Source organism: Notamacropus eugenii, chromosome 2 (genome assembly GCF_028372415.1).
Source record: "Notamacropus eugenii isolate mMacEug1 chromosome 2, mMacEug1.pri_v2, whole genome shotgun sequence".
Lineage (NCBI taxonomy): Eukaryota > Metazoa > Chordata > Mammalia > Diprotodontia > Macropodidae > Notamacropus > Notamacropus eugenii.
In genome coordinates this window covers 344,171,829-344,199,260 of record NC_092873.1, presented here as the reverse complement: position 1 = coordinate 344,199,260, position 27,432 = coordinate 344,171,829, and the positions used below count along the sequence as shown (strand labels likewise).

Below are 27,432 nucleotides of genomic sequence, written 5' to 3'. Positions count from 1 at the left end.
GAGGGGGGGGGAGAAAGAAAGAAAGGGAGGGAACAAGATGAACATAAGTGTTTGCAGGCTCAGTGCTCTCTAGAGGTCAATGAGGAGCCTCTTGGGAGACTACCATACATTCACCAAAAAATGAATTGAAGGGGCTAGTGGGCTGGTAGCTCAAGGAGAGCACTACCTGGTGAACAATTTACATATACTACATTCTATGATTATTTAGCAGAACACACAGGGCAGGTGGCACGCTAGCTAATTTGGACCACTCATACTGTAGCGCTCCTACAATAATGCCCTAAGTGTTTCATGACATGGCATCATGTTGTTGTTTGTCCTTCATTCTCAAAGAGGAAGGACCATGACATCAGGAAGGTGATGCTATGACTTGCAAGTGAATTGGATTTAAGTGAGAGAGGGCTGTGCAAAATCACCAGCCTTACTTTCTCCTCTGGAGCCATCTGGGTCCAATGGCAAGATATAGATCAGGATGACTGGAGATAGCCCCCAGTATGGCATATATATTGCACAGCTGTCACACTGACATCCAGAATCCTCCATTAAGTGGCCCCTTATCTCTCCATTATTACCAGCTCTCCAGACCAGCACTGCCATTTTTTAAAACAATCATCTTGCTGTTCCCTGCATACAACATCACTCATATCTATGCCTTTGCTTAGGGCATTTCCAATCACAAGAAATTCCCCTTTTGCCTGTCCACCCCAAACCTTTTATCTGCCCCAAAACTTTAGCTTACTCAAAACTGACTGCTTTTAAAAATCTTTTTCAGCTTAGTCTTACTCTTTTCTGACAACTTCTTTATATTTATAATCTAAATCTTTTGTCTCTCTCTTTGTCCCCAAAGAACCCAGTGCTCTGTTTGCTTGTTAAGTAACTCCATCATACTCTTCCATCCAAATAACCCCAAGGTATTCAACAAAATGTAGGTTTGGGGGAGATGATCTTGGCTTAGGCAGTGCACTCCTGCTGGACAAAGGAGGAAAAGACTCACCCTCTACCTCTAGAATTTCAAGCTTTTAGAAACTTTAGAGACCATTTAATCCAACAATATCATTTTATAAATAAAGAAACCAACTTATAAATACAGGGTTGCAGTGAAGAAAACCACTAGATGAACCATTATTTATAGTTCCAGCTTCACTACTGACTGCTGTTTGACCTTGGGCAAATCTCTTTCTAGGCCTATCTCTTTTCTTTTAAAATGGAGAGAGAAGACAGGATTATCTCTAAAGTGCCTTTCAACTTTGACATTCAAAGTTCTGTGAACTGCTGATCCTTTCCCATCCTATCTTTCTCCATTCTGCTCAAAAATCTGTTCTGAGAGATGAAGTATCAGAGACCGGTCAACGCATTTATTATTGTTGTTATTGTTATTGTTATTTTATTAGTTATTATGCCTAATGGGGAGGGTTGGAAAGGAATTACATATCCCAAGCCCTTTCCCCGATATCCTTCCATCAAAAAGCCCCGCCCACGCTCCGCCCAAGCTCCTCCTTTCAGCACCGTGATAGGGACAGCTCCCGGGGTCTTGGCATCTTCTGGTGTCGGTAGTAAAGTGGAGCTAACCTGGCAGGATCTCAGGGGAGCTGCGGGTGGAGGTTAAAACCCGCAGCTCCCCTGCACCTTAACGGGGGTGGGGAGAGCTCTCCCCTCGGAGGAGGCATCCACCTAACTCCAGGAACCTGCCGTCCCGGGACGAGCTGAGGTGCTGGCAGCCCGACTGAGAACCAAGGTTCAGAGTATCGGGATTCTGGGCTCCCGGGCCCATGCAGTCAAAGGATGCCGATTCGCAGGGGGCATGTGGCGCCCCAGAACACTTACTTGGACACAATCATTCGAAAATTCGAGGGCCAGAGTAAGTGTGTGAGAGCATGTGAACCTGCGAGGGTGGGTCTTCCGGAAGGGCGGAGAGTAGGGGATCAGGAGGAATCAAGAAAGATAAGGGGTCTGGGAAAGTTCCAAAGGATGAAAAACAGCGAAAGTGGAGAGCAGGAGATGATTGTTCTGTGTTCTAGGGTGCTCTCTACAACTCTTCCAACTGAATGGGAGGAGGGAGACAGGTGGGATGCTTCCTTTTTCAACCTCCTGAAACTCCCACATCATCAATCCACCAGCAAATATCCTGCTTCTCTATGCCTATCATCCCTTAGCTCTTTCCCCAGGAGTGTGGAGAGTAGATAAAAAGGACTCTCCTCTCTGCTCAATTGTTTTTTTCCAATTGAACAAAATTTAATCTGTAACAATTCAACAAATGTTTTTCAGCAGGCATCACACCTTTGTCCATACGGTGCCTTTGTCCTGTTTCCATACACTTTCCTCTTTTCCCAGGATCTGTTGTGAATCAGCCCCTCTGAGGGAGCCTATAGCTCCTACGTTTCTCTCCCCTGACAAACTCTTCATTCCTGCTGCCCACCCTCTTCCCATTTCTCCCTGACACTTATTTCTCATCGCTACTTATTGACTCCAACCTGGCTGATACCCACAAACCCCCATTTTTGATCCTCCACTCCCTTGCCTTCTCCCTGTCCCCCCATTTATTAACCCCAACCTCAGTCACAACCACTGACCTCTTCCTGCTTCCTAGGTCGAAAGTTCCTGATCGCCAATGCACAGATAGAGAACTGCGCCATCATTTATTGCAATGACGGGTTTTGCCAGCTCTTTGGGTACTCCCGAGTGGAAGTGATGCAGCGACCCTGTATCTGTGACTTCCTCACTGGTCCTGACACCCTACCGAGTGCAGTGTCCCAATTGGCACAGGCACTGCTGGGTGCTGAGGAATGCAAGCTGGAGATCCTCTATTACAGAAAAGATGGTAAGGTCAGGGCTCCTGTTGCAGTGTAGGGGAGAGGAGGAAAAGGTAGGGTCAGGCTGAGCCTTAGTTCCTGATCTGTAAAAATGAGAGCATTGAACTAGATCATCTCAAAGGCTCTCTCCAGTTCTAGATATCACTGAGTTTTAGCGGATGGGGCCAGGTAGTCAATGTTGGGGAACTTGGAGCAGGGTTCTAGGGTCAGCCAGATGATGAATTCTGCGGGATATAGAGATACAATGGAAAGAGCTCTGGATGAAGAATTGGAAAACCTGGATTCTGGTCCCAGTTGTGTGTGCTACTTTCTAGTCAATTGGCAGCGGGCAAATTACTTCCCTTCTGTGGGCCTCAGTTTCTTCTTTTAAATGAGGAAGTTGAGCTAGAGGATCTTTAAGGTCCCTTCAAGTTCTTTAAAAAAAAAAAAAAACAAACACCTACAAGCCACCTTTGGATACATTTCCTATTCCTATAGAGCTGAAAGACCTCATGGGCAGAAATGGGGCCAGACCTCACACCAGCTTCTGGTCTGGTCAGGGTTTGACTACTTAGTAGTCAAGGTCTATATCCTGGGGATATTTCTGGTGCTAGCCTTTCCTTCCCTCCCCACCAAACCTTAACCTACTAGGAGGTGCCTGCTGTTCACAGTCACAATCAGCCCCAGCTGTCAGACAGCTGGGATGGAAATTAACTTTCGCTGATCTCCTTCTGCGTGGGTAGGGATTAGGGAACTCAGGTCACTCAGCTTCTCCTTCAGGGCCTCCACCAGTCCTAGAGCCTCAGGAAGTGCAGACAGGCAGAGCGAAGAAGGAGTTGGGTTTGCCACAATAGGAACTGTGCTGGATTTAGTGAGAGGACCTAGGTTCAAATCTCACCTCTGTTACCACCTGTGTGACCTTCTGCAAGCTACTTAAAACTCTCTCAAATTTGGTTCTTATCTGTAACATAAGGGAATTGGATTAAATGGTTTGTAAGGTCCATTCCGGCCCTAAATCTAGGATCCTGAACTGGAAGTCCAGTCTCCTAGCATTGCTAGGAAGGTGATATATAAAATAGGGCTTCAGCTCTTAAGTCGGGGCTCTTCAGCAAGAAACTTACCCTTCCTTCTCCTCCACAACAGGGTGATAGGGAATAGTTTTTGCTTGCCCTAAGATCCAGAGAGCCCCCTAAAGTGAATTATTGTAAAAAAAAAAAATGCTCAGCACTTCAAGAAGGGATAGAGGAAGCTTGGACAGAAGGGCAGAGTAGGAGATGAGAGTCAGATTCTTTATGACACACCTCACTAGTCACTTACCTGGACCCAGTTATTACCCCTTGGAATTGAGAGTGAGTCAAAGCTTAGAATGATAGACTATCAGCACCTGAAGGAATCTTAAAGATCATATAGTCCCAAACTACCTTCCCCATTTTACAGGGGAGGAAACTGAGACCTGGAGAGGGGAAATTACTTGTTCAAGAAAACATAGTGAATCAGGACTAGAACTAAAGGTTCTTGATTCTTAATCTTGTATTCTTTCTACTACACCACAATTCCTCTTGGTAGAGTAGACAGGAGAAATATCTTGGGGCTGAGGAACAGATTAAAGGAAGGGACTCAGAACTTCTGATTTCTGCTGATGGAAAATTTCAGGCTTTTTTGTATTGGATAATAGGTGTAAAAGCCTATGGTCCACATACGTAATATAAGTTCCATGTATAAGGAGTCCCTTTTTCCAAATATAGGAGTCAGGCTGAATTGCCGCTTTTGCTGCCTCAATGAACAGCTAGCAGGCATTGGAAGAGGGAAGAGAGAAGAGGGTGTGAAAAGGGTCTTGGGGGATTGAAAAGAGTCTCAGAAATGAGAAACATCCCAAGGCGGTGAGAAATAAATGTTTCCCATAAAATGAGAATGTTCCCACAGATCATGGTGTATTTCAGCTAAGACTATTCAGCCTGACCTGGAAAAAGTTGAGGAAATATTGGAATAGTAAGGGAAGAAAGACTTCCAACGTCACCTTAATCATTCTGCCTCAAAGTAGATGGGTACCAAATCCATTCCAGGTATTTTGGAGACTTTTCAGGGTGGAAAGAGGCAACTACTGATACAACTGGCTAACTATAAAACCTCTTCCTGTCCCCCAGTTCTCATAACAATCTGTTTCATTTTTTAATCCTTGAAGTACCTTGATGTCTAGTTCTGAGTTAAGTGTTTAGGATATGGAATCTAGAACATTATTCAGGGGGAAAGTTTTGAGGCTCTGTTAGCTTATTCACTTTATGATCTACTCTGACCACCTGGTCCTTTTCTACCATATTCATACACACGCCATCTTTTCTTACCTTTTATTTATTGCCACATCATAGTGATGAGTTCAAAGTGTTCTTCCCCAGTACTCTGTCCCTATATGTCTCTTCATAGCTTGACCCTAGAAGCCCTCGGGATAGGAAAAAATGATACAGTTTAGAACACTAATTAACCATTGACAAACTTCTTTTTACTGACCATCCCCCAAGTGCTTCAGATAAATGAATGTTCCCTTAACAAATCCCAGAGAACCTTGTTGCCTTTCCCATTGTTTAGCTAGAAAAAATAAGACCCAGAAGAGTACAGGTAAATGAAAGGCCACGTGGTAAGTCAAAAATTGGACCCCAGAAATCTAGTCTCTAGCAATTTCCTTTTAAACCTAGCCTTCCCATCTCATCTTGCACTCAGCCCTCTTGTTGTGCTTTCTAGTACTACTGAGGAACCTTATGGGGGGGGGACATGGAGAGGTATGGAAATGAAGGAAGGAATAGATACAAAGGGGGTCTATTGGAAAGGGGTGGGATTGGCCAGCCCTTTCTCCTGAGGAACCCTCTACCAGCGCTTAGGCAAGATCAAAATATTCCATTTTTACCTTCCTTGTACTCACTCCATTTTCTTGGCTCAACTCAGAGATTTATCCACAGAACATAGAAAAGCAGTAGAAGATGGCAGTTTGACAAAGCTTAACGTAAGGATAAAGTTCAGAGACTCCTCTGTGACCATACCTTTTCCAGTCCCAGGGAAACAAAAAGAAAAATTTCAAGATCAAATGGTAAAGAAAAGCTGATGAAATAATCTAGAAAGAGAAAACAACAGGGCAAGAGATATCAGGATGAGAGTAGAGGGAAAGAAGAGGAAGCTGGAAGAAATCAGGCTTTACCAGATGATCTTTCTTACCTAAGGCAATAAACTCTATTACTTGAGACATGCCTAGGTATAGGGAAGTTTGTGGGTTCAGAAGCCTCCCCTTCACCAGAATACAAGTCCAGTTTGCAGCCTGCCTGAGGGGTAAGGTCGTAGCAAAGATATGACCATTATGATCACTGCCATAGACTAAATGGAAAGAATGCAGTAGAGAGGTGAGGTTTGCTCTTGGTCTAGGATATCTTAAAAACATTGACAAAGATTTGGTCTGATGTTCGTTAGTTACAATAGAAAGAGTACTAGACTTGGAGTCAGGGTTCTAATCCTCAATCTCCAGAACTTCTTATATAACCATGAAGAACTCACTTCTTTCTGGGCCTCAGAGTCCTTACCTGTAAAATGAGGAGGTCAGACATAACGATCTCTAGGTTCCCTTCAGGACCTAAGCTTCTATGAGTAAATTGTTGACTTAAAAGCATTTGGGGTACTGTCAACCTCTAGTGTAGGACTTCAATGCTGTAGACAAGACATTGTTCCTGGTATAGGGAGGGAGAGGGAGAACTTAAATGGCCCATAAGATTTCAGGCTCATTGATTATAGCTCTATTTGGAAGAGAGAGAGGTGTGGATTGCCCAAGCGCTTTGAAGAAGAATGGACTGAGCCTACAATCCCAGAACAACCCTGAAGCAAGAAGGGAAAGTGCAGGCAGCCTGGTCTGGACTAGCTTGACATAGATTATCTGGAAGGAAAAACACCAGGGTCATTTTCTGGGAGAGTCATTTTCCTCTCAATGTCAGGAGCTCCCTCCTTATGCTAGAGATTACTTTGTCCAGCACATACCCCTCAGTACCACAGCTGACAGAGGAGGTCAGAGGTGGGGGAGAATGGGAAGAATCCATCTTCTAGGTGGAGATTTTTCTATTTTTCTATTACCTTTTCCACCCTTGAGCATTTCACACAGAGTTGGGGAGGTGGCTGAGAGAGGAGAGGGTGAGAGACAGAGTGAGGGGGTAGGGGAAAAACAGAGCAAGGAAGGGGAAAAGGTGTGAGCAACAGAGGGGAGGGGAGAGGGAAAAGGGAAAAAAGGGAACTGAGAAAGACAAGAGGAAGAGAGAAAACAAGATGGGCAGGCACAGAGGAAAGCACCTATCTGAGCAAATCAGTTTGAGATAGCCATCTTTTAGACTCTAGATTGAAGAGGAAAGGTGAGAAAGGAGCCCCTGCCCATGACAGCATGGAAAGGGCAGAGGGCAAGGGCTAGTCCCATCTCCCCTGGAGAGTTATTCCAAAAGCATGGAAAGAAACTGGCACAGACAGAGAAATAGGAATAGGCCTAAGGATAAGGCTAGTTAAAGTAACAGGTAAAAGAAGAGGAACGAGGGGCTAAGGGCTCTCTAGGTCCCTCCTTGGGGTTACCAAAACTTGCAACAAAAGTAGATGGTTACTCAATTTCATAGTTGAGAAAACTGGGGCAAAAATCAGTCCAATGTGGCAACGACAGACTGTGAGCCAAATGGAGATAATGGGGTGTAATAGAAAGAATACTGGCGATATTGGATTTGAATCCTGACTTCTACTCATAGACTATGTTATCTCAGAGGAGTCACTTCTTCTCTCTGGTCTCAGTTTCCTCTCCTGTAAAAATGAAGTGGACATACTCAATTATTTATACCTCAGATATACTATGATTCCATGTTGCTTGGCAGTCTGGGGAGTAAAATATGGATAGAGTAGCATTATAGGTGTTTGGAAGGAAGTTCTCTCTTTCCCTCTATCCTAATCAGGTCTGTTTCCTTTTGGGATGCAGATTCATACAACTGGAAGCTTATGTCTGTTTGGACAACTCTGTTTTTCTGGGAGTGAATATGTATGACTATGTGCCTGTATAATTGTACATTAGTGTACTTCTGTGTATGTTGGGTCTGAACATTTCTCAGGAACCACTTAGGTGTTGGGGAATGTGGGAGTGTTGACCGTTGTAGGATTTATATACTCCCTGGACTTAGTTGTATTGCCATCTGCTGCTAATGAATGAGCGTGATGGAAACAACACAGAGAAGAAAATACTGACCTGAGGTCCAGGAGGTCTGAATTCTAATTCCCATACTAACTGCTTTATTTAATCATCTGCTCCAAACTGTCATTTTACAGATGAGTAACTAAAATGCAGGAATTTGTCCCAGGTCACCTAGCTTATTAGTAAAGTCTGAACCAGACTATTATTCTTTCCTCCCATTCCAGACTGCCTTTCCTAGGTAAAAGTTACTTGACCTCTCTGGCCTCAGTTTCTTCACATGTAAGATGGGTAATGGAGAGGCGTGTGGGACAGAATGGTCTCATGTCCCTTTCTGCTGATAATCTCAGATTCTATAACTCACCAACAGGGACACAGCCAGCTCACACCGGGGAAGATGACTAGCATAGAGGCAGCATTCTAACCACTTTCTCCCCATCACCATCTCCTTTTTGGGGCAGGGTCCCCCACCTTTTCCTCTAGGCCCTAAGCTTAGGAAGTCATCCCAACTAAGATTGTCTTAACTAGAAAGGGACAGAACTACAGGTCTGGGAAAGGGGCAAAATTCTAACCCTGGCTGTTGTTGTTCAGTGTCTGAAGAAGTGGGTATCACAGAACCAGAGACTGTCAAAATAGAAAGGAACCTTCATCATGGAATTTTAGGAGTAGGAGGGACCTCGGAGGTCATCTACCCCATTACATTTTCACATAGAGAAACTATGATACAGAGGTGGGGAGTGACTTTCATAAAGGTTCTGAAATTACTACAATCGGGAACAGAAAGTTTATCCTAAGGCTAATTGTGGGGCAGAGTAGGATGGGGCAGACCCAGAGATCTGGGCTATCAAGGGAGCTGGCAGCAACTGGCCCTCTTTAACTTAGACCTGAAAGTTCTGCCTCTGAACTCTTTTGTGTGAATGTCTCCCTGTGGGACCAAGCCCAGCAGCTGGTGAATGAGTACCTGGGGCTTTGGAGTCTGGAATCAGACCTTAGGGATTCTTGCTTACCGGGGTGGGATGAAGGGGAACAGAGGAAAGAAAAGGAGAGGGTTTGTTTTGTTGGGTTTGCTTATCTGCACAGTGCAAATACATCCTGTCCCTCTACCAATCCTGCCCTCTGCCTCTGAGTCTCCATTACTGTTGGCTCTGAGGAGCTGAGGACTGGGATCTACCCCTTCCTTTGGTCAAGTGACCATGAGCTGAGGCTAAGGAGAAAGGAGACATACCAAGCCATATCAGAAGAATAATTCAAATCTATGCAACTTGTCCATCCCTGCCAGACCCTGGGCATGATTCCACTAAGCTGTGCCATAGCTGATTTCATTAGCCAAATGTGGTGGAGGACTACTATAGTCAAATGGACACCACATCTTCATACCTAAGGACCACATAGCTTAGGCAGAAAAGGTAAAGGAGGATAGCAAGGGGGAATGGAGTGAGTTGTGAGAAGTGCTTTCCCTATGTGAAGACCCACAATCAGGCACTGGGCTATGCAGAAAAGTTATACTGTCCAGGACCAGGGAACTGGAGATAGAAAAAGGAAGTTGGCACAATGGACACTGGAGTCAGGAAAACCTGAGTTCAAATCCTGCCTCAGAAATTAGCTGTATGTAACCAAATTTAACTCCATTATTACCAGCACTGCAACCTGGGCCATCTCCAGTCGTCCTGGTGTTTCAAAAACATCTTTTTCAGAATCTTCTTCTCCCCCTCTCCCTCTCCCTCTCCTTCTCCATCTTCTTTTCCATCTCCATCTCTGTCCGTGCCTGGAGTGCTTTACCCAGGGGATGGTACATTTCCATGGCCAAAAGCTGCCTTTTTTCCTTTGGGTTTACTGGCTAGATTTCTTGCTCAAAGACCAAGCCTTGAACCCAATTCACTCTGGAGCTCATAGACTTGACAACAGGTCCCTGCCCACCTAGCACAGAGTGAAATGTAAATAATAAATAGTAACTGTTTCTCTTTTACCCTGGAACCTTGAGGGTCTTCCCTTCCCAGCTTGATTTTTTTTTTTAAATTAAAGTAGCCATCCCTTGAGTAACTACTTAGAGAAGCCTATTCATTGAGTAGGTATATCTCACTCAAAGTGAGAATCTGATAAGACCTTAGCCTAAAATGGCCAGGGTCTCGCACTGCATCCTGGGCCATCTTCAGTTGTCCTGATGAATATCTGTCCACTGGACCAGATGGCTCTGGAGGAGAAAGTGAGGCTGGTGACCTTGCACAGCACCCCCCCCCCCCCAAATCAAAGTCAACTGCAAGTCATGTCATCACCTTGATGTCATGGTCCTCTTTGAGAATGAAGGACAAACACAACCATGTAACCAAATGGCCTGAAGTGTCTGAAGGTCATGGGAAAAAAATGCACTGGACAAATGCCAAGTCTTACAGAGACACTATGGTTCCTGTGAACAAAAATGGGAAAGAAGCATTTATTAAGTGCCAACTATGTACCAGGCACTGTTCTAAGCACTTTAGAAATATCACCTCCCTTGATCCTTACAACAATCCTGGTAGTTGCTATTATTGTCCTCATTTTACACTTGAGGAAACTGAGGCAAATAGAGGTTAAGTGACTTGCTTAGACTCACACATCCAGTAAGTGTCTGAGGCCAGATGTGAACTTGGGTCTTTCTGACTCCAGGGCCAGCTCTCTATGCACTATGGCACCACCTAGCTGCCCCCAGCTTTAGGAAGCACCTACCATGTGCCAGGTATTATGCATGTGGGAAAGGATGTGAGAGGAGCATACAGACAAAAATGCATTCAAGGAACTTTTCCATCAAAGAGGCTTGTTTTCTATCATTCTATTGAATACCATGAACATACATATGTATACATTCAATAAGTACAAGGCAAATTCTTGATAAAGGGAAGGTAGTAGCATCTGAACGAATGAGGAAACGGCTTCATGTAGAAGGTGACGCATATGAGGAATTTTGAAGGAAACGATATTCTAAGAGCAGAGAGGAGAGGGGTCTGTCTATTCCAGGCATGGGAGACATCCAGTGGAAAGGCATATAGACAGGAGAAGGAGTGTTATGGGTGAGGAACAGCAATAAGAATAATCTGACTGGACAATAAAGTGCAGGAAAGGGAATGATGTACGATAAAGTTGGAAACTGAGGTTGGGGCCAAGTTGTAAAAGGTCTTAAGTGTTAAACAGAGGAGCTTATATTTAATCTTAGAGGACATAAGGGGCCATTGAAGTTTACTGCGTGGAGGAATGACCTGATCAGCTCTGCACGTTAGGAAAATCACTTTGGGAGCTAGGTGAAATATAAATTATAGAAGAGAGAGAGACTTGAGGCAGGGGAACCAATTAAGAGGCTATAGCGATAATCCAGGAGAAAGGTAAAGAAAATCTGAAGCAGAGTGGTTGCCATGTGAGTAGAAAGAAGGTGACAGTGGTGAGAGATACTGTAGAGGTAGAAATAAGATTTGGCAACTGACTGGATATGTAGAGTGAAGTAGAATGAGAAGTCAGGGATGACATCAAGTTTGGGAACTTGGGTGACTAGAAAGAACGGTGGCACCCTCAAAAAAAACAGAGGTTCTGGAGATAAATGGGTTTGAGGGTGGTGGGAGGTGAAAGAAAATGAATTTGGTTTGGGACATGATGAGTTTGAGATGCCTATGTGCTATCCAGTTTGAAATATCCAATAGAAAATTGAATATGAGTAACAAGAGCTCAGGAGAGAAACTGGGGTTGGACATATAGATTAGAAGTCACCTGCATTTTTTGTTGTGTTGTTTCAGTCATGTCCAACTCTTTGTGACCCCATCTGGGGTTTTCTTGACAAAGACTTTGAATGGTTTGCCATTTCCTTCTCTGGCTCATTTTACAGATGAGGACACTGAGGCAAATAGAGGTTAAGTGACTTGCCCAGGGTCACACAACTAATACATGTTTGAGGCCCGATTTGAACTCAGGTCTTCCTGATTCCAAGCCTGGCACTATCCACTTCACCACCTATTTGCCTCCCATCTGCACAGAAGTGATAATTCATCCCATGGGAGCTAATGATTCGATTGATAAAATCACCAAGAAGGAGAGGCCCAGGGGCAGAGCTTTGGAGGACAGCTACAGTTAAAGAGAAACATAGAGAGGAATGAGCCCTGGTCAGCCATGCTTTATTCCCATTCCAGCTGTGTTTCTCGTTCACCACACTTTGCCACCTTGCTTACCTTCTCTACTCTCCCACCCCTAATTTTTCAGTTCTCTTTTATGTTTTCTTCCCCCCCATTAAAATGTAAGCTTTTTGAGGAAAGGTTTTTTCTTTCTTTTTGCTTATATTTGTATCTTCTGCATTTAGCACAATGCCTACCACTTAGTAAATACAAAAGGTCAGGAAATGAATGAGAAGAGAGGAAGCAGAAAGTAATATATGGAGGTGGCTTTTTGGGGGGAGTTCAGTTGTGAATGGGAGGAGATACAAAAGAAGATACATTGAGAAAAGTAGAGCCTAGAGGCTTTTAGCACTTTAGGTGGACCCTGGTGTATGTAGGCTTTATGGGAGGACATAGCTGCACAGAAGGCGGTGCAATCTATATGGTTGAAGGGAGTACTCATGAAGACAAGACAGATGATCCACTGAAATACTAAGATATAGAGCCTCTGGTCAGAGAATCAAGGTTTGAGTTCAAGCTTTCTTACTTACACACTATACGGTCTTCAGCTTTAATCATACCTCTCTGGGCCTCAGTTTCCTCATCTTCAAAATGAGAGGGTGGGATCAGGCATTTCTAAGATCTTTTTCCACTCTATATAAAGCTATGTGTAGACCCACCAGGATATGAACTCTCTAGAACTATGAAATGAATTGTTGTGTATATTAGAGGGAGTAGTAGGGACACAGTTGGAAAAATAAGCCAGAGGAAGATTGTAAAGGAGCTTGAATGCCAGAATAAAGGATCTGCACTCTTGTAGGCAAAGGAGAGAGCCTTTGAAAATTTTTGAGCAGGAATGTGACATGATATACTTCCAGAGCATAGCACCCAAGATAAGAGATAGAGAGATGTTTGGGTGGAAAATGAAGGAAAAGAGAGAGACAAAGGAGAGTAAAGGACAGCCAGAGGTTCCAGGGGTAGGGGGTTCTAAATCTCCCCCCTCCCAATTGCCCAACTGCATTAATCTAATCCCCATCTGTTCGATTTTAATTAAAACAGAAACAAGCCTCAAAGATTAAACTCTGAGCCCCTGGAGCTGAGCACAGTCCTCCCAAGCCCTGATGCCACTTCAGCCCCCTAATGACCAGCTTAGCTTCTCTCTCTGCCACTACCCATGGAGTTGAAATCCAGCCCTACCCCCAACACACACATTACATCCTACCAGGCCCTGGAGTCTGCCCAGGATTGCACAATCCTTGAGGGATTTCAGACTGCAGGATGTATGTTGTACATTTAGCCTTGTTTCTCTGCTATACTTACTCTCTTGAACTTGTTTCAGACAAGCTCCCCAAGTCAACTTCTTTTGTAAGTGGGTAAAGGGAGGAGGGAAGTTCCCTTGTTTTTCTCCAGTCTCCATCCTTGGCGCCTCAGTAGGACCAGAATGTCAGAGAGATCAGAATTCCTTGCTCAGTTACCTTCCTGAGCTCCCACCACTGGCCATGTGATCTCTGAAGCTGAACTGGCTTTTTCTCTGTCACACTGCGGGGCAGAGGCCGGGATAACCCCTGTGTTGGGGTTTCTATCCTGGCTGTAAGGGTTAGGAGGCCTAGCTGGACTGGTATCCCCAGCCTTCTTTGTGCTCCTTGGTTGTCCACAGCTTCATGCTTCCGCTGCCTAGTGGATGTGGTGCCCATAAAGAATGAAGAAGGAGCCGTCATCATGTACATTCTCAACTTTGAGGACCTGGCACAGCTCCTGGCCAAGAGCAGTAACCGAAGTCTGACTCAACACCTATTATCCCAGAGCTTCCTAAACTCTGGTGAGATAGCCAAGGGGAGGAGGTAAGGGGGGAGGCAGAGGTACCACTACATAATAGGGAAGGGGGAATCTTCACCCTGTCATCTTGTTCTGCCCATGTGGCACATGGCATCCCCGTTTCCCTACTCTACCCATGCCCTTGAACTCAGATAGCCCCCTAGCAAAATTCCCAAGCACACTTCTTTTGTAGGAGTGGGGAAAGAGGTAGAGAATCTCAGCCTCCTTGCCCTGCCCTTCTGGCCATGAAACTGCCTGCTCTAATGGAGACAATGCTTTCAGAGTGCTCCCGGGGCAAGCTAAGGAGACGAAGCTCTGCATCTGATGCAGAGCAGCTCAAATATCGTACGATCAGCCAAATTCCTCAGTTCACCCTTAACTTTGTGGAGTTTAACCTGGAGAAGCACCCATCCAACTCTACCACTGAGATCGAGATCATCGCCCCACACAAAGTGGTGGAACGCACCCAGAACGTCACAGAGAAGGTCACTCAGGTAATGGAGCCAACCTGGGCAGGCATTGTCTGGGCTTAGCCAGAGAGGACGGTGGGGGAGGGGGAAAACATGAAAGAACCCACCCTAGATTCCAGGTAAAGCATCTGCATAGCAACTCATCCTCTGGCCAAGCAGAGGGGAGAAAGGGTTGGCATACCAAGGGTTACCCAAGAGCGGTGTCTTCTTCTCTTCACTCTTTTTTTTTTTCTATTTTATTAGTACTTTTACCCACATTTCTTTCATTTCCCAATGCCATCCGTCCCTGACCTACCACACTGACCTACCCTTCCACGTAACAAAGAAGTTAAGCAAAACAAATCAACGCATTGTTTCTGTTTAACAATTTGTAGTCCACTACACCATATGGTCTATATTAAGGGTAACCAGGGAGTCATGAACCTGCAGGCTGCCCAGTAATTATGTGAAACAGTCTCAGGTATCTCAAAGGCTCTTGTACCATGCTAGTAATCCCACAAGGGACTGATCTTGACAGATGAGCCAGTATCCCTGTGACTGTTCTGTTCTATGTTCAACTCTGGCTCCAAGGGAAGATCATCTCATGTAGGATGAGTCTATGATATGTACGTATGAAGGCAGGGAGGATTAGGAGAAGAGCCTGGTTTCAGAGAAAAAGTACTCCTTATCCACCCTGAAAATCATCTGGGTTTCTGTTCCTGAGAACACTCTGCAGGGCTAGCCCAGCTTGGTTTAACTTCAGCTGAAGCCTCCATGTTTTCATTTCTGTCTCTCTTCCATTATATGGCTATCACCAGTACCCTGATCCCTGGGTTTTGGAAGTAGTAGGATGAACAAGGAGAAGGCAAGGATGATAGCAAATGTTATCAAATGGGAGGGGAGATTTGGCTGTTGGAAGGTGGCAGAATGTAATGGCTGCCAGTCACAGTCACTACCAAGAAGGAGCTATTCTCAGGAGCAGAGAAAAGATGACAGGAGATACTGTCTTGTCACCTCCAGCGGAAATGAATGAGGATGAGGTAAGGACAGAGAACAGGGAAAATAAGAAGAAAAATTGGGAATAGGGTGAAGAAGGAATGGAAAGGTTCTCTCCTTAACTGCCTCCTTTTTTTATCCAGGTTTCAAACTTGGATCCATCCTCCTTGTCTTTGGGAAATAATAGAATCGTAGATTTAGAGCTGAAAGAGACCGCCAAGTCCAATTCTAAATGTGTGTTGAAAAGATAATAATTAATAGTCATAATAATAATATTTATACAGCACATACTATATGCCAACCACTATACTAAACATTTTATAATTATCATCTCATTTGATTTTAGAAGGTAGGTTCCTGGAGGCCACCATATCAGGCAATGGAAAAATCAGTTCCTTCCCTGTATCCATCTGTCCAGAGCCTAGCTGTAGGCATATACCATGATGGTGTCTTCTTGCCCCGCAGCTCTTCAGCCCTACTCCTCACCCCTACCAAATCTCTCTCCTTCTTTCATTCTCCATTGTCCCCATCCCATGCTGAGATAGGGTGGGAAGAGGAGCACTCAGGGGTGATGCTTAAAGAACAAATGCTAGAAGGATGCCCAGAAAAGGTGAGCAGAGCACGTGCCTCCCCCAGCAGGTTGGGGTGAGATTGGGGGGAGGAAAATATTTTTCTTTTGAGCAAAATTCTAGGTTATCAACTCTACAAGCAATCAGGGAAGATCTGGAGAGAAGTCAGATGTGAGCATGCTGATGGCCTCAGGGAATGGAGGTGCAAATCAAGTCAAGTTGACAAGCGCTTATTCGATGACTACTATGTGCCAGGCACTGTGACAAATGCTGGGGATGTAAGAAAGGCACAAGACAAGAGAGTTCCTGCTCTAAAGGAGCCCACAACTTCATGGGGAGGGCAGAATGCAAACAACTATGTGCAAACAAGATATATGCAGGAGAGATTGGAGATAAGCAAAAGAGCGAAGGTATTAGCATTAAGGGGGGTGGGGAAGAACACTTCTTGCAGAAGGTAACATTTTAACTGGGATCTGAAGGTAGCCAGGGTAGGCAGGAGATGAATATAAGGAGGGAGAGCATTCTAGGCATGGGGCACAGCCCGGAAAGATGCACGGAGGTGAGAGATGGGGTATCTTGCATAAAGAATAGCAAAGAGGCTAGTTTCCCTGGGTCCATGGAGGAGAAGAAGGGGTATGAAGACTGAAAAGGTAAGAAGGGTCCAGGTTATAGAAGCCAAAAAGAGGATTTTATATTTGATTCTTCAGGTAAAAGGGAACTATTGAGTGGGGTAGTAAAGGGAGGACCTACAGGATGTGTGACATGGTTGGATCTGAGTAATCAAGAGAAACTTTGAGAGGCAAAGGGTCCAATTTTCAGTCATATTCCATGCCAGAGTTGCTCATTCTTGCCTTCTCTTCCTGAGCCCCATGTGTTGGGGCTGTTACTGACTCATGTCAGGTAGTCCTCTCTGGGCATTTTGACCTTGAATGTACCACTTCAGGTTCCATGATTCTCTGAACATTATGGAATCATTTCACTTCAGTTTCCTTATCTGTAAAAGGAGAAAATTGGATTAAGGCCTCTGTGCCTCAGTTTCTTCTTCTGTAAAATGAAGGGGTAGTACTATATGAGTTCTAAGGTGCCTCCCAGCTCTGTGATTCTGTGACAAGCCAGGCTTACTCTTATCAGTGTTCTTATTATATCAGCATCTCATAGCACATGGCACAGAGAAGGTGCCATTTTCTACAAGGCAGGATTTAGCATGTAGAAGGTCCATCTTGGATTCCCATCCAACGGGGTTTAGTTACTAAAGTCACAAAAGGACAGTACTAAATGCAATGTCCTGGGAGCTTATTCTGTCCTTTTTCAAGGAAGGAAGGTAAGTCCCAGGGAAGGTATGTCTTCCCTGGCATTTCTTTTGGTTAGCCAATCCCATTCTCTTTTCCTCTTTAGGGATGCTACTCTTTGTTCATTCATTTATTCATTCATCAGCCACTTTTTTGAGTGTCTGCTATGTTCAGAATTCTGGGTAAATTGCTAAGGGAGATACAAAAGTTTAAAAGTTTGGTTCCTTCCTCAAAAACAAAACTGGGGTCTTACTACAGGGTATCAACATTCCCTCCCCAGATGGTGTGCTTCCTTAGCTTGGCAATTCCCATCCCTCTAAGCTGTACCTCAACTTTGGGCTATGCTGGCCCTCATCCACCATCCCCAGTGGCCCACAAATATGGTGTCCCTCTACTGGGATCTATTGTCCCTCCCAACCTCCCATGAAATTGAAAGTCAGATTGTCTGCAGCACAGGCTGCCTCTCTCCTAGCATGACTGTACCCATAGGTGGATTAGTCTATGTGTCACAGTCACCTCTCCAACTATTGTTTGTCCATAGTTGCCACTTTGCTCGCTATCATATAGCTTATTGTCTAGCTTTCTTGACTTTGAGAGCTAGGGCAGGCCCCCACTATTTGACTCCCTGATCCTGACTGTCTTTTCTATTTCTCTACATCAGATTTCTGTGTGCCATGAAAGAAATGGGGGGGGGGTGATAAAAGAGGTGGGGAACGGAAGAATGAAGCGCAGATTTGATGGGTGCACACACCCACATACCCACATGTATATGCATATGTGGGATGCTGACTTTAACAGGCTGATCCATATGGAATTAAGTGACTTGCTTTACAGAGCAGAAGTGTTTATGAAAAGCTGGGTGAAAACTGAATTTCTATCAGTCACACCTGATTTAAAATACTGTATTTAAAAAAACCCTCTAGTGAATCCTGTAAAGCAAGGCATCCTTTTATAAATGTGAACATTCATCTGTGTTTATTAAAATCAGTTTGGTATTGAAAAGGTCAGCTTTTCTTAAGGGATGGCACAACTGAATTCTGCTTCTACTCATCCAGGTAGAAGATTGCATGTAGTGAAAGGACCACCCTCACCCTAAAGCCTCACTGACCCTGTCCCCACCTACTTAACCCCTCATTGACTTATCCCAACATTGACCTCATTCCTCAGAGACACCATCCCTTCAAATTCACTCCACACTAATATTCACTCCTTTTAATATCCATCCTCTGAGAGAGATTTCTTCACTCATCTTGTAGATGCTATCTAGTGGATACAGCACTGGCCCTGGAGTTAAGAAGACCTGAGTTCAAATCTGGACTTAGATATTTACTATCTATGTGAATCTGGGCAAGTCACTTCTCAATGCTGCCTGCTTCGGTTTCCTCATCTGTAAAATGAGGCTAATAATAGCCCCTACCTTCCAGGGTTGTTGCAAAGATAAAATGAAAAAATATTTATAAAGCACATTGCAAAATTGAAAGTACCACATAAATGCTGTTATTATCATTATTCCTTCACACTCACCCCTCACAAACCCCATCCTTCACATTTATTCCTCATTAATACTCACTCCTCTTAGACTCCATCCTCTGTCAGATTTTGTCCCTTCATGCCTACCTATCACAGGCACCTTCCTTTCACATGTTTTTTCTTCTCTTGTTCACCCTTCATAGATTCACTCTCTGCCAGAGAGACCATTCATTGTACCTACTCCAATCCAGACCCTGTTTCTTTGTTCTTCTCACATAGGTCTTGTCCTTGGGTGCAGATGTGCTTCCTGAGTACAAGCTGCAGGCTCCCAGAATTCACCGATGGACCATCCTGCACTATAGTCCCTTCAAAGCTGTGTGGGACTGGCTAATCCTGCTCTTAGTCATCTACACAGCTGTCTTCACCCCCTATTCAGCTGCTTTCCTACTCAATGATCAAGAGGACACCAGACACTGGAATTGTGGCTACTCCTGTAACCCCCTCACTGTGGTAGAGCTCATTGTGGATATTATGTTCATTGTGGACATTGTCATCAACTTCCGAACCACTTATGTCAATTCCAATGATGAAGTGGTCAGCCACCCAGGCAAGATCGCTGTGCACTATTTCAAGGGCTGGTTTCTCATTGACATGGTGGCTGCAATTCCTTTCGACCTTCTCATCTTCCACACTGGTTCTGATGAGGTGAGAGATACCTGCCCCAGGAAAGATACTGAGTTACTAACTTCCCTTGGCTATCATGACACATCTATTATGTTCCTAGGGTTTTTTCCATAGGGTTTCCTCCATAATTGGCTCATGAAATATTAAATTTATACAGGATCTTAAAGATCATAAAATATTCCCATTTTATAAACAGGAAAACTGAGGTCCAAAAAAATGAATGCATAAAGCAAGTAAATGGTATAGTTTCTGTGCTGGTCTCCTGATTTCTCATCTAATATTCTCTCCACTACAATATGGTGCCTTATTTTAAACACTCTAGAAATCTCTAAGGTCCCTTTTTTTTGTCACCCACATGTTACTTAATATTGTTAATACATATTTGGCAGTGTTCAATACCTTTTTCCAAAGCTAATCAATTATAACTTTCAGGTTCTAGGCCAATGGATAAAGTACTTAAGGACTTAGGCCAGAACTTTGCATTTATCCCTGTTAAATTTCATCTTATTCATACGCTCATAGATTAAGTGCTAGGAGGGACCTCAGAGGCTACCTAGTCCAATTTCTTAATTTCTCAGAAAAGGAAACTGAGGTCAAAGGATGTAAAATGAATCTCACACAGCCCATAAGTGGCAAAGGTAGACATGAACCAAGGCATCCAGACTTCCAATCAAGCATAGCTTTCATCATACTCTGTTGCCTTCCAAATTTTATTTGTCACATGATTCTAGCCTGTCAAAATCTTTTTTGGACCTAGAATCTGTCAAATAACCAATAAGTATTTATTAAATACCTACTATGTTTCAGGTACTGTCATCCACATAATATGCCAACTTTCCCTCTAAACTTTGTGTCAGCCACATATTTAACAGGTAAATACGTACTCATCTAAGTTATTAGTAAAAATACTGAAAAGCACAAGTTAAGAACAGATCCACGCCACACTCTACTAAGACCTCCCTCTAGATTTACATATGGTTATTCTTGACCATATGGGTCCAGTCATTCAACCAGCTTCAAAAAGAAATCACTGAACTGCTAGCATATCTTTCCATCTTATCCATGATCATGGCCTGAGAAACTTTTTCAAACGCTTATCGTTGTTTTTGAGTCACTTCAGTTGTGTCCTACTCATTGTGATGCCTTTTTGGTGTTTTCTTGGGCAAAGACACTGAAGGGGTTTGCCATTTCCTTCTCTAGTGGATTAAGGTAAACAGAGATTAAGTGACTTGCTTAGGATCACACAGCTAGTAAGTATCTGAGGCCAAATCTGAGTTCAAATCTTCCTGACTCCAGGCTAGCTGCTCTATCCATTGCACCACTTAGCTGCTGCTAAGTACTCCCCTATTTCTATACTCCCATACCCCCTTAATAATATATTCTAGAACATGAGTACTTAACCTTTTTTGTGTCCTGGACCCCTTTGATAATCTGGTGAAGTCTGTGGACCTCTTCTCAGAATAATATTTTTAAATGCATAAAATAAAATACAAAGGATTACAAAGAATACCAATTACATTATCAAAATATTTTAAAAATCAAGTACAGACCCTGGGTTAAGAGTTCTTCTTAACCATAAGTTAATTTTTCCAGAAATAGAAGTTAGCATTCTTGGTCTATAATTTTCAGCATACAACCTCTTCCTTTTTCCCAAAATTAGAAAATTTGCCTTTCTCCAGTCTTGCAGCAACTCTCCCACTCCCCAAACTGTTTCAAAGTTCATCAGTCATATCTATGAGTTGCCTCAGATCTCTAAGCTTTTTTGACTATGTGGATCCATCAGTAAAAATATTCTTGAATCTGCATCTCCAATTGGTGCTTCCCAATCACTTCCTCATTTATCTTAGGCTTCCACTCCCACTAAACATTTTCATTCTATCCTTTCCCAGTTTCAAGATCACTGTCCTCAGAAGACAACACAAAATCAAAATGCAGCTGACTGACATTGGCTATCATCATCTCACCTATCATCAATCCTAGAGCAAGAGTCTTCACTTGTCCCTAACATGCATAGTTCATTTTTTTAAATTTTATTTTTGTTATTCTCAGTTCCAAGTTCTCTCCCTCCCACCACTCCCCACCCCCACCCATTGAGAAGGCAAGAAATATGATACCCATCATACAAAACTCATGAGCATTAGCCATAACATAAGTAATTTAAACAACACCCCTTTTCGTTTCCCTTAGCAGTTATTGCAGACAGCTTTAGTACTAAGTACTACTGACACAATTTTTATAAGACTATGCTCCTCCTTCCAGGGGTAGGGTAAACACCAGGCTTTTAAGCAAGTGCAGGGGACCAGGATTCTATCCTGTCCTCCCCAATTCCTTCCCCCAAGCTCCTTTTTCCAGAACATAGAAGGTGCAAGGCCCTTAGTTCTCTACCATCCCAACTCTCCATCTCTTAAACCATACTCCCTCTATGACCTAAGAAGGAAAAGTGTAAGCTTAGAACTCACCTCCTCTGAAAAGTGTTCCCAAACAATCTTGCTCTGATTAAACCTCTACCCCATGCCCCTTAAGCCCTAACATAGCTATGTGTGAGCTATTGGGATCACACTGTAACTAGAACTTGGCTGAGTCTTGGGTGGTTGGCTGAGCCTCAGAAAAGTTAAGTATCTTTCCTATGTGGCCTCACAACTCATGTCCGAGGCATGACTTGAATACAGGACTTCAAGTCCAATATTCTAGTTTACCATGTCTTGCTATATTCCAGCACTAACGTAAGCACTTACATTCTTATCTACAGCCTCACCTATTGCACTATAACTCTTCTTATAGGTTCTGTCTGGAGAAGGCAATGGTAAACCACCAAGAAAACCCCATATGGGGTCACAAAGGGTCAGTTACAACTGAAAAGAAACAGTTTTTATCATTTCTGTTTCATCTCCCCCAACCAAATTATACTTTCCTCAGTGGTAGATATAACAACTGAGGCACCTAGGTGCTCTGGGCCTTGACTCAGGAAGACCTGAATTCAAATCTGGCTTCAGCTCCTTTCTAGCTGTGTGACCTTGGGCAATTCATTTAATCTCTGTTTACCTTAATCCACATACAGGGTAACCAAGAGTCAGACATGATTGAATGACTCAACCACAAGAAGAAGATATAGTTGTGGTACTGGAGGTACTGGGCCTGGACCTAGGAAGTTCTGAGATCAAATCTGGCCTCAGACAGTCATGAGTGTGTGCCCCTGGGTGAGTGACTTAATTTCTGCCTGCTTCAGTGTCCTCAAACATAAAACAGGAAAAATAATAAGCACGTACCTCCCAGGGTTGTCAAGAGAGTCAAATGAGGTAATATTTACAAAGCACTTAGTTCAGTGACTGGTACATAGTAGGCACTTAATAAATGCTTATTCTCTTCCCCACCTTCTATTTCTTTCATGTCCTCCCATGTGCTTAGTACAGGGTCGAGGATACAAAATATGCCATTTGAATTTTGATTTACTGAATCAATGGATGGCAACTATTATTGAATGAGTGAATGAATTAGTGAGTGAATAAATTAATCAGCAAATGAATTAATGAATGAATGACTACTTATGAACTTAAATTTAAACTCTTTATCTGGTCATTCAGGTGTTTCCCAGTCTGGCTCCAACCTACCAGTCCAGCCTTATCTTACATCATTCCCTTTCACATCACCTACATTCTGGCCATACTGAAATACTCTCCATCCCTCAGTCTCATCCTGCTCTCTCCCATCCCTGTCCTTTTTTAAGAATGTTCCTATGTCTAGAATAGACCCTCCTGCCCAATTCCATCAGTTGAATGCAACCTGACTCATCTCTCACCTTCTCCATCAACTCTTCTGTGATCCCCTCCCTAAGTGAAAGTAATTCTCCCTTTGCCTCCTCAAATTTCTCTTGGCACTTTTCCTAGCTTTTCTTGTTCCCTATCATATTCTACATCGTATCCTATTTATTTGTTTAGATATGTTATTACCTCTTGTAGACTGTAAGGCACTTGAGCACAAAGACTGTGTCAGTTTTCATCTCTGAATCCCCAATGCCCTAAATACAGCCTTGCAAATATAGCAGGTGTTTGAACAATGTATTGCTGAAATTAAGTGAGTGAGTGAGTGAGTGAAGGAGGGAATGAGTGAGTGCATTACCTTATTATTGCCCTGGGCTGCTTGCCCAATGCCTTTAGCAGGGCCCTTTCTCTTTCACCTTTACCTTTATCCCAGACTACCACACTGATTGGACTTCTCAAGACAGCAAGGCTGCTGCGATTGGTGAGAGTGGCCCGGAAGCTAGACCGTTACTCAGAGTATGGTGCAGCTGTGCTATTCCTTCTCATGTGCACCTTTGCCCTCATCGCCCACTGGTTGGCCTGCATCTGGTATGCTATTGGCAACGTGGAGCGCCCTTACCTGGAACATAAGATTGGATGGCTCGACAACTTGGGAGACCAGATTGGCAAGCGCTACAACGATAGTGACCTCGGTTCAGGCCCCTCCATCAAAGACAAGTATGTCACGGCCCTCTACTTCACCTTCAGCAGTCTCACCAGTGTGGGCTTCGGCAATGTATCCCCCAACACCAACCCTGAGAAGATCTTCTCCATCTGTGTCATGCTCATTGGCTGTGAGTGGGGGCTCCCAGTGGGGCAAAGACTTCCCATCTCCTGTTCCACCCTTTCCTCTGTTCATCCTCTGCCCACTTACTTCCTCGGGGATGGTTCTCACAATGGTGGTTAGGAAGAGCCTTGAAACTGGTCCCTGGTAGTATGTCAGTGTCTGTATCTTTGTTTCTGAGATGGAGTTCTCACTGGTATCTCATCAAAAAAAAAAAGCTCCATTTTTCCCACTGACTCAGGCAAGTTCTACTTTTGTGGTTATTTATGTGGGTTTTCTGTGGGATCTTTTTTCCTGACCAATGTGACCTAAGAATAGGAAAAATTCCCCTGGCCGTCGTATGATGGGGGTTAAGAATGGGTAAGAGGCCTGCAAGTGGTCCGTAAGATATTACCAAGTACAGCTCAAGGTATGCTGTTATCTGGCATAAAGATGAACACATTTCCTAAATTAACGGGGAATGACAAATATAAGAGGGAAACTGGGAGTTGGGACAGGGGCAGTGAGGAATTGAAGTATGTGTATTTTTTTTGGTCTGGATTTCCAATATGATGCATGTGGAAATTACTTCCACCAATACAAATCAGCAACTCACCTTTAACTTAAAGTCTTAGGGAAGTGATTGGTACTCTAAGAAGTAAGGGACTTACTTAATCAAACTCCATAAGGACTCCATAATCAAACAGGTAATAGATAGTTGACCTATCATTTCAACATAGGTCTTCCCAGATCAAAGACTATCCTCCGTCCACTATATCATATGACCTCTCAATACTTTTTGTTTGTGCCCTTTAAATATTTAAAAATCATTTTGTTTGTTGGTTCTTCCTCCACCACCACCGTATTCCCCAGTCCTGGGTTGTAAATGCAGCACCTGTAACTTATTATGTATAATTTGGCTTATTTACAATATCATATTTAGCAGAGTTGAAGATAAAATTTCAGGAAAAGAGATTTTGAATAGGCTATAAACAAAATGTACACGATTAGAAGAAAACATTTTTCACCCTTTTGTTTTCCTTTTTCCTTGAATCAAAGTATGTCTAGGCTAGGAGGTCCCAGGAGAGAAGATAGGAGAGGGAAGAGGAAATACTGATTACTCATAGTGATTTTCTGCCAAAAACCTTCCAAGTGAATTGGAAAGTTACTGTGCTTTGGGGTAGGTGGGGTTCTCCGGTTTTGTTGTTTTTGGAGGGCTTCAAGGAGGAAAGTGGAAGTGGCGAATCCATAGGGTCTTTTGTTTCACCAAAGTGGTTGATGTTTTCCGGATTTTTTTGCTCCTTAGTCTCCATGGGAAGCTGGGGAGAATGGAGCCCTGAAGGTACTTGACTCCAGTGAAATTCTTTAGGGAACTAAAAATAGCCCCATTTCAAGAGCTTTGGACACTTGTCTCAGATGCCCAAAGATGAGGGACATATAAAATCAAGAAAACAATTAAATCCAGCAAACAACAGTTATTAAGTACCTATTATGCTCAGGTACTTTCCTAAGTGCTAGGATTATGGTGGTGGTGGCTGTCCTTCATTCTGGAAGAGGAGCAAATTGGCATCGCTATGCTAGAGTCAAGTTTTAGTGTGTCTGACTGTGGCTGATCAGAACAATATGAGCTCAGAATGCTCTACCACAGGTTGGGCACAAATAATCCATGTGAACATTTGACGTGAATTCTCTAAATCTGCCCATCCTTTGAGCTGTTTCAACTCTGCTAGGGATATAAAAAGAGGCAAAAGACAATTCCTGCCCTTAAGGAGTTTACAACGTAATGGGGAAGGAGAAACAAAGCCAGCTATCTATAGAATAAATGAGAAATCAGTAACAGAGGGAAGGCACTAGAATAAAGAAGGGTTGGGAAAGGCTTCCCAATGAAAGTTCTACAACTTTTCCAAGTAAGACATGCCTTTAGGTTACGGAGGAAAATGTTGGCAGAATTATATTCTTTGCCTTGGGTGCAAAACTAACTAGTTATTGTGCTGCCATGGAGGAGTCATTTGGAGTGGCAGAGGACCTGAAGGAAGAGTGCCTCAGTGGGTCTAGGGGCTCACCCTCAATCCCCCACAACCCAGGATGTTGAGGCTGCTGAGTGTCAGGGGCTCACCCTCTGCTTCTCCCCTCAGCCCTCATGTATGCCAGTATCTTTGGCAATGTGTCTGCTATCATCCAGAGACTCTATTCAGGCACTGCTCGATATCACACCCAGATGCTTCGGGTCAAGGAGTTCATCCGATTCCACCAGATCCCCAACCCACTACGTCAGCGCCTTGAGGAGTATTTTCAACATGCTTGGTCCTACACAAATGGTATTGATATGAATGCGGTAAGTTGGAAGCTAGACATGGTGAAGTACAGTAAGGAGGTAGGAAAGTGAAGGAAGTATTCAGGTAGGGGTACGAGGCGAGGTATACTGACTGTATATAATAATATCATGGTAATAGCTAAAAAAAAGCCTCATAAAATGTCTAGACTAAATGAGGAAAGAACAATTAGTAAGCACATACCAAGTATTTTTTTCTTGAGCCATCTATTGAAATGGTTTTTTGCTTGTTTGTCCTTTTTTGACAGTACTGCTACTAAGATATGATGGTTCATTTGCTGAACCAGGATCCTTGGTGTGAAAATACAAACACACAAAAAACTATTACCCTCAGAAAGAAAAGGCAAGACACAAGTACAGCGCATGGATTTGCTAATTGTTTTTCTTCACCTTGAAAGTTATTTGAAGATTGGGTTTTAGTTATGATATGGACATAGTGAGAGGCATGTAGTGGAGAAAACCTGGGTTCTAGTACTGCTTCTGACACATCGGCTGTGTCACCTCTCGGTACAACTCTCTGACACTATAATTATATTACTTATCTATGTTGGTAGAAGAGAGTTTCCCTGTCAGGTGCTCTCTATACCAATGAAATTACAGGTCCAGACCAAATCTACATATTGACCTTGTTCAGTGCTATGCTTGTGGCTGAGAACTCTCAGCCCAGTCATGGCTTGCCAAAGAGAACTGAGGAAATGTCAACTTGGGCTCGTTCGGAGAGCTTAGTGGGTGCAAAAATAATAGTACTACAGCAAAAGCCATAGCCCAGGAGCCAGGACTCCAGATTTTGCTTGTAGCATTTTTTGTGATGGTCTGATAACTCAAGATGTGTCCCATAACTCTGAGAGTTTCTTTCCTCTTTCAGGCAGAATGGAATCTTCAAATTCTCTTTCTAGGTAGTTTGAAAATATAATCTCTTTACTTCCCAAACCCAGGCAGGTACCCTGCAAGGAAGGGGAGATCTATCGACCATTATCTTCATCATTAGAGTCCTCTGTCTTAGATACTTGATGGATTTGGAGTCAGAGGACCTGAACTTAAATACCAACTCTGCTATCAATTACCTCTATGACCTCAAGCTAATTATTTCACCAATGCCCATTTTCTTTGCTGCCCAAATTTCCAGATTAGGAGTTGAGATAAGGTGCAAACAGGTTAGCACTGATGATGGTATGTTTTACAGTA

General features: G+C 43.5%; 1 protein-coding gene across 1 annotated transcript in view; it reads left to right on the top strand.

The window, feature by feature from the left end:
* Positions 1 to 1,700: 1,700 nt before the first annotated feature.
* The window catches only part of KCNH6 (potassium voltage-gated channel subfamily H member 6), a 37,259-nt gene continuing 11,527 nt past the window's right edge, over positions 1,701 to 27,432 (top strand). Inside the window, exons 1-7 of the mRNA XM_072638133.1 lie at positions 1,701 to 1,858; positions 2,588 to 2,818; positions 13,741 to 13,902; positions 14,181 to 14,392; positions 18,951 to 19,376; positions 23,547 to 23,946; positions 26,051 to 26,250. Of these exons, the coding sequence (XP_072494234.1) occupies positions 1,783 to 1,858; positions 2,588 to 2,818; positions 13,741 to 13,902; positions 14,181 to 14,392; positions 18,951 to 19,376; positions 23,547 to 23,946; positions 26,051 to 26,250 (1,707 nt within the window). The 5' untranslated portion in view covers positions 1,701 to 1,782. The remainder of the gene's footprint in view (positions 1,859 to 2,587; positions 2,819 to 13,740; positions 13,903 to 14,180; positions 14,393 to 18,950; positions 19,377 to 23,546; positions 23,947 to 26,050; positions 26,251 to 27,432) is intronic.